The sequence below is a fragment of the Egretta garzetta genome, unplaced genomic scaffold (genome assembly GCF_000687185.1).
Source record: "Egretta garzetta isolate BGI_Z169 unplaced genomic scaffold, ASM68718v1 scaffold51, whole genome shotgun sequence".
In the NCBI taxonomy this organism is placed as follows: Eukaryota; Metazoa; Chordata; class Aves; order Pelecaniformes; family Ardeidae; genus Egretta; species Egretta garzetta.
Window position 1 is genome coordinate 2152620 of NW_009258549.1, and position 12362 is coordinate 2164981.

Consider the following 12362-nt stretch of genomic DNA (forward strand, 5'->3'; position numbering starts at 1 on the left):
GCCCGGCCCCCGGCCCGGTGGGCCCAGTGGCAGCTCCCAGCCAGCAATGGGAAAGGGAAGGTGAGAGAGAGAGGATCTGGGGCGGGTTTGACCCGCTGATGGCATCCAGCTGCCGTGCACAGGAATGGCATGGCATGCACACGTGCTCTGCTGGCATCTGCTTTGTCCAGGGTGCTTGACAAAAGGTCAGAGGAGCTGCAGAGCCAGGTCCTGCCATGCTGCACCCCTGCCCCCCCTGCAGCTTTGGGTCAAAGGTCTCTTTTTATACCCCTTTTCTTGCCCTGATTCTCTCCCACCCTTTCCCACTGCTATCACAGGGCAAGGAGCTATCACAGGGCCTTCAGCTTCTCCTGAGCTGGCCCCGACATGCAGTTCCTTCCCCAGAGACAGCAGCACCATATCCTGCCCTTTACCTCCTCTTCCACTCCTCCTCTTTTCATACCTGCAAGACCACAAACCCGCAGGAAGCCAGTTTAAAGGGCGAACCCCTTGGCACGTACCTTGAACAAGCCTGAGACGCAGCCGCAGAGACCTGTGCTGCAGAGCTTGGAGCTGTCTTTCCGGAGAAAAAGAGAGGCACGGCCCCAGGGGTAGTGCTGTAGCTGCCCACTCCAGGGCATGCTTCGGGCTTTGCCCAAGGGAAGAGGTGCTGGCTGTCACCAACCCCAGGCTCAGACAGCACAGGGCAGCCCCGTTGCATGGAAAAGGACACAGTCCTGGGGTGAATGAGGCAACTGGAGGTCTCATGGCCATCGGGGCATGGCTGCACCCACTGGCAGGGGAGCAGGCTTGGTCTGACCCAGCCTAGTCCTTGTTCCTTCAACAGCATTGCAGGGTCCGCTTTGCCTCACCTATGGCAACTCCCCAGCTGGGCACCACGGTGTGATGGGTGGCACTGGCTGCAGACTCCATTTGTCATGCATGCATCTTAGCCCCATGGGATGGGGCTGAAGAGACTCTTCAGGTCCTCTACAACTACCTGAAAGGAGGGTGTAGCGAGGTGGCTGTTGGTCTCTTCTCCAAGGTATTTGCATGGACGAGTATTTGCTCAGCAACCAATGGGGGGTTTGTTACCCCTTAGCATCATGGAACATGTCCAGAGGAGACGAAGCTGGTGAAGGGTCTGGAGCACAAGTCTTATGAGGAGCGGCTGAGGGAACTGGGGTTGTTTAGTCTGGAGAAAAGGAGGCTGAGGGGGGACCTTAGTCCTCTCTACAGCTACCTGAAAGGAGGTTGCAGTGAGGTGGGTGTTGGGCTCTTCTCCCAGATAATGGGCAACAGGACAAGGGGAAATGGCCTCAAGTTGCACCAGGGCAGGTTTAGGTTGGACATTAGGAAAAATTTCTTCACCAAAAGGGTTGTCAAGCATTGGAACGGGCTGCCCAGGGAAGTGGTCGAGTCCTCATCCCTGAAGGTATTTAAAAGATGGGTAGACGAGGTGCTTAGGGACATGGTTTAGTGGTAGGGTGGCAGTGTTAGGTTAAGGATTGGACTTGATGATCTTAAAGGTCTTTTCCAACCTAAATGATTCTGTGATTCTATGATTTCTTCTCCAAGTAGGCAGGCTGAAGGACTGAATCATAGAAGACTTTTCTAGAATGTCTAGCTACACATTTCTGCTCCTCCCACCACCCTCACTCCTCACCTTTTCTAAGTGTGACAAAGGCACCTCCAATCTACCAGCATCTCACCTCAAGGGGCCAGGAACATGCACAAGTGCAACCCCTCCACTTCCTGAGGACACGTTTCTATCTGCTCCCTCAGAAGTAAATAAACAATCTGAAGAAGGCTGGACTTCCAATCTGACAGAGTTGCGCTTACTAGGATATATATATAGCCCTCACTCTGGGCCTGACACAGGACCAAAGAGGCCTGTGAGGATGCATATGATTATGTTTTCCATCCCTTGCCAAACGAAGCGTCTGGCACATGCCAAACCACAGAAGAAGCTGTGTGAAGATAAATTAAACTAATATACGGGCATCTCCTCTTGTTTTCTTTTCCATTCCTCCACTTCAGCAGGACAAAAAAAAAAAACCCTTACCTCTTTGACCTGCACTGAGACCTCAATAGGCATCTGCTTGTCCTTAGGACCCTACCCCTCCTAGATCTTCCACTCAAGCCTCCAAGTCTCCACTCCCCTCTCATGTCTCCCCATTTTCCCCAACTTTATGGGCAATCTCCACTTGTCTTTCCACCTCTGACGTGAACGTCAAGCTTTCCCATCACACACAGGTCTTCCAAAAATGTGTGTCCAGCTTAACTCTGGAACTGCCACACACCTCACTGTTAGCAAGCACAAGTGTCTAGTCAACAGTTTAACGTCCCTCTTACGTCTGTACTTCCCAGCTTTTGCCTCCTGGCAGAGAAAAGAGAAACACCACAGGGAAAAGAGACAGCACACATCCTTACTAAGCACCTGATGGAAGGATGTGCTAAAAATTTCACAAGATACAGGGTCTGATCCCCCTTAAGAGGAGTCCAGCATTAGCCCAGCCTTCCTCAACAGAATTCAAGCCTAAGCCTACAACCCATTGTGTGGTCCTGTTTTTTCGGGTAATTTCTGAAGAATCCCTCCTTGAATTTGCTTAAAGCTTTCCCATCAGAGAGGAGAGGGTTGTCATAATTAGATGTGTCAAAGTAGTAAATAGCTTTAAAGTTATGGTTCTCCACAAAGAAAACAGAGAGAAGATCGCCAGGGATTGCCCAGGGAAGTTTCAGACCTGAGTTAGATTTTTCACCCATCTCTCTCAGGTCAGTGTCTTTTCTATTGCACTATTTGACAATAACCACAGCTATAAGGAATAGTTTGGGAGGGAAATGCAGATCTAAGTGCAAAACAACCAGGGAAAAAAGTTTAATACCACTGAAAAAAAATATATATACAAAAGTTCTTGGAGTTTGTTTGGTTTTGTAACATAAAGCACCATTAATTCCACAGTACATTGCAACTCAGCCTACTACACCTTCCAGAAAACACCCAGTACTCCTGAAATCTGATTTAGCACCATGGGATTGCCATCTTGTTTAGCACCAAGAAGCCTGTTAAACGTACCCTTTGGTCCCCCTGCCCTCCTCTCCCATGCGCATCAGGCACCAACTGGCTGCTCATGGGTAGCACGTGAGGTCTGTCACTGGCATTCGAACACCAAATATAAAAGGAGGAAGATATCTGGAGATATTCAGTGCTAGAGAGGCTTGCTTCTCTTCAGGGAGACACAGGGGCACTATACCCTGTAAATAGACAATATCTGGGTTTGCAGCCTGTTGAGGAAGAGAGAAAGGGATTTGGTCCTGAGCATCACCTCCAGCATGCTGCTTCCTCTCTACTGCCTGAAATTGCATCTCTGGGCAATGCAACACACGCTTGACCTGCCAAGGGAGGGGGAGAAACTCACAGTCTCCTTTAGTTCCTATGATCCCATCATTACATGTTTCCCTGGGGAAAACCAAGCTTTGCCTCAGTGAAACCTTGACTTTACACCCATTGCCTCAGTGACAGTGTTGGGGAGGATCCAGGGCAGAAAGTGCCTGAAACTCATTCTAGTCTGTACAGCTTCCTTAGCAAAGCAGGGAGAGTCAATAAACAGGGCAAGAGAGAAAATGTCCTGCAATTCTCTCAAGTTCAGTTTTTACTATTTAGCCTGGGTTCTTGTGCCTTTGCCACATCCCGGGCTGTATAATCTATTAGTCCTGTATAATGATGTGTACCTCCTATGGGAAAGCTCTGCTAGTCCCAGGTGCTATAGGCAGAGACCATGGCTAACCATGAGACCGCAGAAGCCAGGTAAGTCAGAAGACTTAATTATCAGTGATGGGCAGAGGAGAAATACAGTTTCTCCCGTTTATCCTGTCCTGAGACTCAAAAAAGGGACAACTCCTGGCACTGCTGTTTACGGGAGGGTCACAACATGTGGAAGTAGGTTTCTCAAAGTGCTGAGGCAGGCTCACCTGCTCCCCCTAGGACCGTAGCAATCCCAGAGGGACGTGAGTGAGAGCAGTGTGAGACCAGTACAAGTGGTACTAGAAAACCCTGCCGCTGGCATGCCTTTCTCACTGCGACATCTCCAACCGGACAAGAAGAGCGAGGGTTTGTTTTAGCCACACACTTTTCTTGGTTGCTTTGAAGAGAAAAGGGCACAGAGCACGTGGCAGGAAAGCTTTTAAGCCTGGGTGAGGTGCTGTAGTCTCACCGCTATCTCTTGTCCATCACAGAGGCAAAGAGGTGCCAAACTGTCCAGATTTGGAACTGATTTAACTGCAATTGCCCTTACAACCTCCAGCTCGGGTCCTAAAAGAGCAGTTCCCTCAACACCAATGTGGGAGAACCACCTTCAGGAGGACAACGTAATGGCACATAGGAGCCAGGGCTGGTCTCTCCCCTCACATCAGCAAGTGTTAGGGATGACTGCTGATATCAATGGAATGGCATGGGTGCACCTCTGCCAAAGAAGAGAGCAGATTCGGGCTCACTGTCTGGACGAGCTTCCCACAGCTGGGGAACTGAGACCGAGTAGCACCCCAGGGGAAGTTTGGGAGGGAGGTTTGGTAGGGTTGTCTCTCTTGTCCTGTACTTGTGATCCCTAGTGGGAACAGAGTGGTGGCCTCTACTGATTCGACAGATGCCTCTGAAGGGTCTGGCTGAGTGTCTGGCCCTTCGTCTCTTCGAAGAGCTGGAGCTGGCACAGAGGAGGACAATCCCACCAGGCCTAGATTTTACAGCCAGCCTGGACTCTGTGACCCAGAAGGGTGTCTAAGGAAAGCCAATGGCATACTTCAGAAAGGCTAATGGTCCCCTTTTGGGAAAGACAGTATCGTCTCTCACTGCTCCTACATCTTCCTTGTGCTACAAGAGGCCATCAGACCCCAGGCCTCTCTCCAGACTACAGGTGTAAGAGATGACAATAAGGCCATGTTGCAGGCTGCAAAACTGGCGTGTCTTGTTGGGACGGAGAGGAGCCAGGATGCACCTGGGCAGTGGGGACTTTCTAGCCCTTTCTACAGGATTCCTTTGTGTATGAAGCCCCAAGGAGGGACACATCGCCAGGAGTGGCATTTTAGCTTTCCTCCTGCTCTACGACCCTAAATGCCAGGCACAGTTTGCTGGCAGATTTAGAAGAAGCCAATAACCTAAGTTGGGGTCATGAGGTGAGGGGGTGAGAGATGGTAGTGTCACACTGTAAGTGGACAGATACAGGCCTGGCTACAAGAGAGCGTGAGGTGGGAGCCAGTGCGGCAAGTTTCACACTCAATGCCTGAGACTTGACAGGCCCATTTCCAAGTGATTTGCAGTGGTTGCGGGCAGTAAAGAGAGAGAGAGAGGAAGAAGGAAAAGGCCAAAGAGGCCCCAAGGAGGAGGTGAGGCAGTTAGTCAAGGCTGGGCTTGACCAGGTACCCATTGAAGGTGATGTACACATCAACATCATCACTGTAAATGGCATTCTCCCGCTCCCGCTTGTAGAGCCTCACCCAGATCTCATCGTTTTCCTGAAGCTCCAGCATGAGGCTCTGGCTCTGCATGATGCTGCGGTCGCTGGGTTGGGCATATAAGATGACTGCCTCTTCTTCATTGCGCATGATGTGCATGTAGGTCTCCTTGAAGTTCCAGGTGTGGACGTTGAGGCTGAAATAGTAAAGTCCACCTACATAGCAGTAGAATTTGCCATTGAACATGTCAAAGTGGCTGTAGAGGTTGACGAAGACGGTCATGCTTGATAGACCTGGAAGCCCTCACTGCTGTGCAGTGCTTTCTTGCGGCCCACGGAGAATGCAGCATACTGATGCTTGCAGGGCTCTCCTGCTGTGCCCATCTGTCCTTTACTGCCTTTCTGGCCCTGGGCACCCCGCTCACCTCGTGGTCCTTCTTTGCCCCATTTCCCTGGCATCCCAGGCTCTCCACGGTCTCCTTTCTCTCCTACAAGAGGAAGCAGAGGACACAGCTCCTGTGTGATACCAGAGGGAGAAGTGGAAGTGGCGGTGAGGGCCTAATGAGGAGGCAGAGGATCGCCCAAGGATGGGGCAATGCAAGAAGAAGAAACACTCCTGAGGGTCACAATATGATTGTGCTTCATGGGTAAGGAGCTAGCAGAGCTCTGTGTGCAACTGGAGTCTCTTGTCTTACAGACCCCCTCCTCACCACATGATATGGTCTTGCCGGAGGCACTAGGACCTGTCCTTAGGAGGCTTTTGCCTGAGACGAAGCCCAGCAGTGCAAAGTACCACTGGGGCTCTTGACCTCTTCTTCCTCCTCCACACTCCTTTCCCTCCACCACAACCCCTGCCCTCCTACACACCTCTCCTATGACCCAATTATCCACATAGCATGCACACTGTTCTTGTAGGCTGGAGAAGGAGAAGACATGCTAATGCCTGTGGGAGAATATGACTAGGGAGGGACAATGAGGTGGGTCAGAGGGAAAAGCTCCAAGCCGGACTTGGCAGATGGTGCAGTGCAAGTTAGAGGGCTGGTACTTTGATGATACCAGCATCCTTTGGGCATCCTGTATAATTAATACTGCAGTTCTACCCTGGGGTTTGTGCGTTGCCTGTCACACACTTGGGCAGGCATCAATACAGAGAAAGAGCAGCACCAGAACATACTTTGTGTACAGAGCAAAGAGATGGGGGTCAGAGCAGCCTCCAGCACAAGTGACAGCATCCCAAAATCGTGCCTTGTGCCTCCTCTCCATCCCCTGCATGGTATCGCAGGTCCCCCTGCAACATCCCACTCTAGTCCAGGCCTCTGTCTACCCCAGACACACTTCTGAGCTTTGATGGATTGCAGCTATTTCCAGACTGGGCAGGGAAGGGGGAACATCTGCCCAGCTAGCCCAGAGGAACCACAGAGCAACAATAAGCGAGTGGAGCAGGATCCAGCAGGGAACAGGCTTTTGCCCGCAGCAAAGGCTAAAAGGGGAGCCCTGAAGGGAGGAGCTGATCTAAAACAGGGAGCCTTTTCCTGTTAGCCAAGCCAGCCACAGCAGGGTGGAACGAGCTAGGGGTCACTGCCAGTTAGCCTGGAGCTGCTTGCAAATAGCTGCTGCCTCCCTTGCCCTCCTCCTGCTCCAAAATGCATGTGACCCACAGAGCTGGAGAAGGTTTCCCCGTGGCCTTCCCGGGTGCCAATGCCTACCCTCCAAACCTGCTTATTTTGCAGCTGGGTAGAGACTGTTCCTTCCCTCCAGCACTACAGGACTCTGTAGAAAGTCTGAGGCAAGGAAGGTTGGCAAGAGGCTACCACTGCCACTCCTGTTCTAGCAGGGAGGAAGAGCTGGTAGCAGGCACCATCCTGAGACACAGAGGTCACAGCACGGACATGCACTGACTTCCCCCCCGCCCCAGGCTACTTTTGATCACAGCACAAAACATCCAAACCCTGGGCAGGGTGTGTGTGGGCACGTACCCTTCAGGATGGCATCTGGCAAGCTGTTAGCATAACCAGCATGCCAGCAACCCAGCTGTCACCTCCACCACAGTGCCACCGGACACTGAGCAGGCCTTGGCATCTTGGGGCCAAGATGGGTACTTACCCTTCAGTATGGTGATGTTGATAAAGGGACGGACCTCCGGCATCGGGTAGGGCAAGTGATGGCGGCTGGGAGGGGGCAATGAGGCATCTGTGGAGGAGTCCAGTGGGTCACAACAGCGTTTGCAAGCACCAGGGGCTGGTTCTGTGAGATTGGGTTCATCGGTGGGTGCCCCAAGCACAACAAGAGGGAGAAGAAGGAAGGCCAGCGGTGTGCGCAGGTAAATTATGTCCATGGTGACCTGGGAAGATATGAGGACGCGCCAGAGTGAGGTATAAGAAGGACATGGTGACTGGAGCAGAGATCACCACAAAACATTTTTCTGTGGCTGGAGCCAGGGGTGGGATGAAATGGCATTGTCCTGTGGAGGGAGTTTACACGCTTGAAGTCCCTGGAGGTTCAAGGCTGCAATTTTTGAGTAGCAACCGCATAGCCCAGGAGGATGCCCCACGCCCTTCTGCCCAGACCAATGGAAACTATAGGTGCTAACCCTAGAAGAAGGCTTGACCCTCCCTAGGCAAATCCCTGGAGCCACTAGAAGATTCAGTCCCCAAGCTGGGATAGAGGAAGGTGACATGGCAAACCACACAGCTCCTTTAGCAAAAGCATGCTCTGGTAGGCTGCTGAATCTGTGGGGAGGGCTGTTAAAAACTTCTCCAGCCATCCAGGCGCTAGGTATCGACTCTTTACGGGAGTCTATCCCAACAATTCCCCTGTCCCAGCCGGAGACTGACCCACATCTCTCTGCAGAGAAGCCCCCTCTCCTGTGGGCTGGGAGCTTAACTTCAGTCCCCTCCTTCCCCCCACCAAATCCCATCCCTCCTTGTGCTTCAGCCCCCTCCCTCCATTGCTCAGTTGTGCCCTCAGACAAACCCCAGCACCTTCCCAAAGGGACGGTGGGCTCCTCCGAGCGCAGCGGGCAGTGCCAGGCCTTTGCAGGCAGACCAGAGGGGAGCTGCTTGGCTGCAGAGGGTGAAGGAAGCGAAGCTTGGAGCAGGCAGCCTGCGGGGAAGCACGCTTACGAAAGACAGACATGCAAACAAGCTGAGAAAGCCCCTCTCCCAGCCTCTGCCCCCCTTCCCTCTGCCTGCACCCCAGTGCGGCGTGGCAGCTCACCCCGGAGGCTGAGGGCTCCCCTCTCTGCTTCCCAGCCCCTGCTCTCCGGCTCCCCTCCGCCTGCAAAGCCGGCCCCCGGGGCCCATGGCTTTAAGAAAGCTGGGTCTTGGCACAGGCACTGCTGAGTGCTGACTGGGTGCGCAAGCTGGGCTTGGACCTGCTCCCTCCCCTCTCCTCTCCCTCCCTTTCCCTCCCTGGCTTTGGGCGCTCTCCATTGCAAACCGGCTTGGGTTTCGACGCCTTTTAACTCTTTCCTAGGTAGAGCCTTTTCCTTATTTTTTTTTTTTTCTCCTCCCTTTTGCTTCCAAACAGCCTAGACCTGGTCGGCAAAATGCAGGCAGCTCAGGGTGCACGCTGTGCAGAGGGTGGGTAGGCAGCAGGCAGCGTCCCACCCTGAGCATCTCAGGATGGATAAGGTGGGGTGCGTTGGTGCAAGAGACAGGCTTTCCTTCAGGTGGGATGGTTTGGGACTCTGCGTTCACTCCCTTGTCCCATGCATTAGCCCTTAACCTGGCTGGCCCTGCTCTCTCCCCAGCTGTGCCGGTCCTACTCTTAGTCCCCAAACTTGTTCATCTTCCATTCTCTCCCACACTGTTTCTTCTGCCCGTCACTGCAGCCTCTCGCCCAGGAATGATATTTCTAGCAGGCTCATCTGCCAGCGGGGAGAGGTATCACTTTTTTCCCTCTCTGGTCATCCCCTCTCCCTGGGCAGAGCCCCAAGCCTTGCACTCTGGCACGTGTCATCCCCTGGTCATGTCCCCCGGTCAGGTCCTGGGCTGAGGAGTTTGCATGGGAGGGGTGTGCCTGGCTTGAAGCACAGCCCCGCTGCGGGGAGCTGCCTGCCAGCAAAGCTGAGGATCTGGAGCAAACCCTGGCCGTGATCTTTGCCCCCAGCCTGGCGCCGAGCTGACGTGCTTGTGCTGTTGGTGTAAGCGCTGTGTGGTTGCACCAGAACCTGGGAATGAGGGCATTTTTGGGGGAGGAGGAGTGCAGGGGGACACAGACATGACTTTCCTTACACTGCAGAATCAATTGGGAAGAGGATTTTGGGGGTCTTACCCTGCAGCAAACCAGACTTGGGAACATATACTCAGTGGGGGTGCACATACGTATCTTTGGGAGGCTGAAGGAAGGATGGGCAATAGCTTTCTTCTGCAGGGGCCAGAAGTGCCAAGTCAGCACTGTGCCTCCTGCAGTTTCTGAGAGAAGCTGGAGAAGGTTCCAAGGTTTCTGAGGGGGAAAGGGTTTTGTGCATGCCTACGTGTGCTTGGACTTTTTTTTTGTTTTGTTTTCCTTCTCCCGTTTGTTTGGTTTGGGAATGGGAGGCCCCACTTCCCAGAGAGTGGCTGGCGTTTGGCAGGACCCCAGCACCACTGGAGAAGCAAGCGGAAAATGCTGGGAAAATATGTGCTGCAAGCTGGGGGGAAGGGAGGAAGGGGGGCTGGGAGGCCTGGAGATATTCTCAGGCTGCCTGTCAGCCTGGAGCTCAATGAACATGGAGCGAACATGCCTCCCAGCCGCAGCGGGAAGAGGACCAAGAAATCCATTGCTGTACTTGTGAGTTCCTAGCTGGGCTCCAGCACTGACATGCAATGAGGCCCACTGCAAGTCTCCCACATCTGCCTGTGCCTCAGTTTCCCCTTTTGGAAAATGAGAGGCGGAAGGGTTAGGGCAACACTAGTTGCTAATGGAGCCTTGCCAGCTGACAGAAGCGAGTTTTTGTGATCAGTTGTGTTGTCTTCTCCTCCCTGCTGGGGTAATATCATCCTGGTGGGGGTTTCGGCAGCTGACAGTACTATTGCTGAAAGCCAATCAATTTTCTGGGGTGCATGAAAACTTGGAGACTGACAGTGAAGGCAAAGTTCCTCTCTGTCCCATCAAAGCTATTCCAGTGGCTTGCTCCCTCAAGTTTTCTTGCCTGGCTTGTTTCCAAGCATGACATTACCCCCTTTTGCAGCTCTCTGCCTTATGCCTGGCCTCCTCTATCGTTCCAAGGGGAACAGGTAGCAGAGAAGGCCACTGCCCTCATTTCCATCCCGCCTTTCCATCTGCACTCCTGAGTTGCTTGCAACCAAGCAAATGTTCTTCATGGAGGACCTCATCAGCTGGGGCCTTTGCCTTTTTCTCGTCTGACTGCAAGAACAGCCCACAGTGGGCAGTGAGCAGGACTTTGTATTTAATGTCTTGTCTGAGCTGAATAGGGACCCACGGGGAGCCAGCAGACAAAGCCGTGTACTGGTGGCATCTCCCAGTTGGGCAGCAGTTCATGCCAGTTAAAACTCTTTTGCCAGGGTAATATCACCCCGCTCACTGAAGGGAACCAGCTATACCAGCAACATTTTGCCAGGGCAGCCACATTTGCAGGAGGTTTTTGGCTTGTATGGCCAAGCGCTCAAAGACAGGAGTTTTGAGAATGCTATCCAATGACCCTGTGCCAGACACGCTTTTAAGGGTAACCCAAGCCTGAAGGCACCTTGTGTGCTCAAGAATCTTCCCTCGCCCTCATCGCGCACTCTGCCTTGGAGGCAGCCCAGGGAAGCTCTGGCCGGATTGGCCTGCAACAATCCCTGCTCAAAAGCAGCTGCTTCATCCTCCTTCTACATTTCCTCCGTTCTCCTGAAAACCCCCCCGCCAGGGCAAAGTAGGGGGATAAAGCCTGGCTGTCCCCCAGTGACTGCCTCCATCCTATCTCCATCCTATTAACCCTCTCTACACAGGTATAGAAGGAAGGAAATTACTCTGATATTTCCTCCCGTTCCCACTCTCTGTGTACAGCTCAGCTTCCCTTCTGCACACGCGGATCCCCTGCCCTGCTACGCATACACACAAACTCACATCCACCCACAAACACCCACACACTCACCCTTCATGGCTCCTCCCTCACCAAAACCTCCACAGCACAGGTACCATCCACACCAAGAGGCAGAGAAACAACCCATTCTCTTCCCCTTCCTGGCTGCTTCTCCTCCTCCACAGCAGCTTTCCCTTTCCCCACCCCTCCGCCCCCAACTCTCCAAGAGCATCGGCAAGCCGGGAGGGGAAGCGGAGGACCCCTTACCTCCGCTCCCCTCCGGAGGGGTCCCGTGCTGGGTTATCCCTGTCCTCAGCTGCTCCTGGTTAGTGGCGCGGGGAGGGAGGGCTGGCGGGGCCCAGCTGACTCCAGCCAGATGCTCACCAAGTGTTCTTCTGTAATTACTGTCTTTTCCATCCTGCCTCCCAGGCCTTTGCAGTGCCTCCCCCCCTTGCTCCGGCCCATGTCAGGCTTGGCTCTCCCTCCCTCCTTCCACCCACCCCGCACAGCATCATGATTTGCTCAGCTCAACAGCTGATTCCTTCTGGAAGCAAAGTTCAGGCTTTTGGCTACTGCCGTTGCTGCCCTCGGAAGGAGAGCTCACACGTGTTTCAGGATCTGGGAAGCGATGGGCAGCACTGCTCGGTGCTCAGCTCTTCTCCATCACTGCCTGGCTATGGCTGGGTCCCTTCAACTTGCCTTTCCTACCTGCAAATGAGGAGGGCGACACCTGAGAGACAGAAAGGTGGCAGTGAGGTTTTATGCTTTGGTACTTCGGGATGCCCCCAGGTTACCCTGTAACAGCAGCGCATGGAGATCGCTGATCATCTCCGGCCAGGCTGCAGAGGGGGTTGGGAAGACGAATCTTTTCCAGCCTGTGGACTCCACGGCTGTGCATGAGGCTTGTGTAACAGCCAGCCCTTGTTACC

The 12362-nt window shown here is 53.4% G+C and overlaps 1 protein-coding gene across 1 annotated transcript; it reads right to left on the reverse strand.

Moving 5' to 3' along the window:
- Positions 1-3132: 3132 nt before the first annotated feature.
- Positions 3133-11776, reverse strand: C1QTNF6 (C1q and TNF related 6). Its single transcript, XM_035903229.1, is given in 4 exon segments — positions 3133-5720; positions 5723-5914; positions 7530-7767; positions 11701-11776. Coding segments are annotated over 3 exon segments (777 nt in total). The 5' UTR covers positions 7762-7767; positions 11701-11776; the 3' UTR covers positions 3133-5367.
- Positions 11777-12362: the final 586 nt, after the last annotated feature.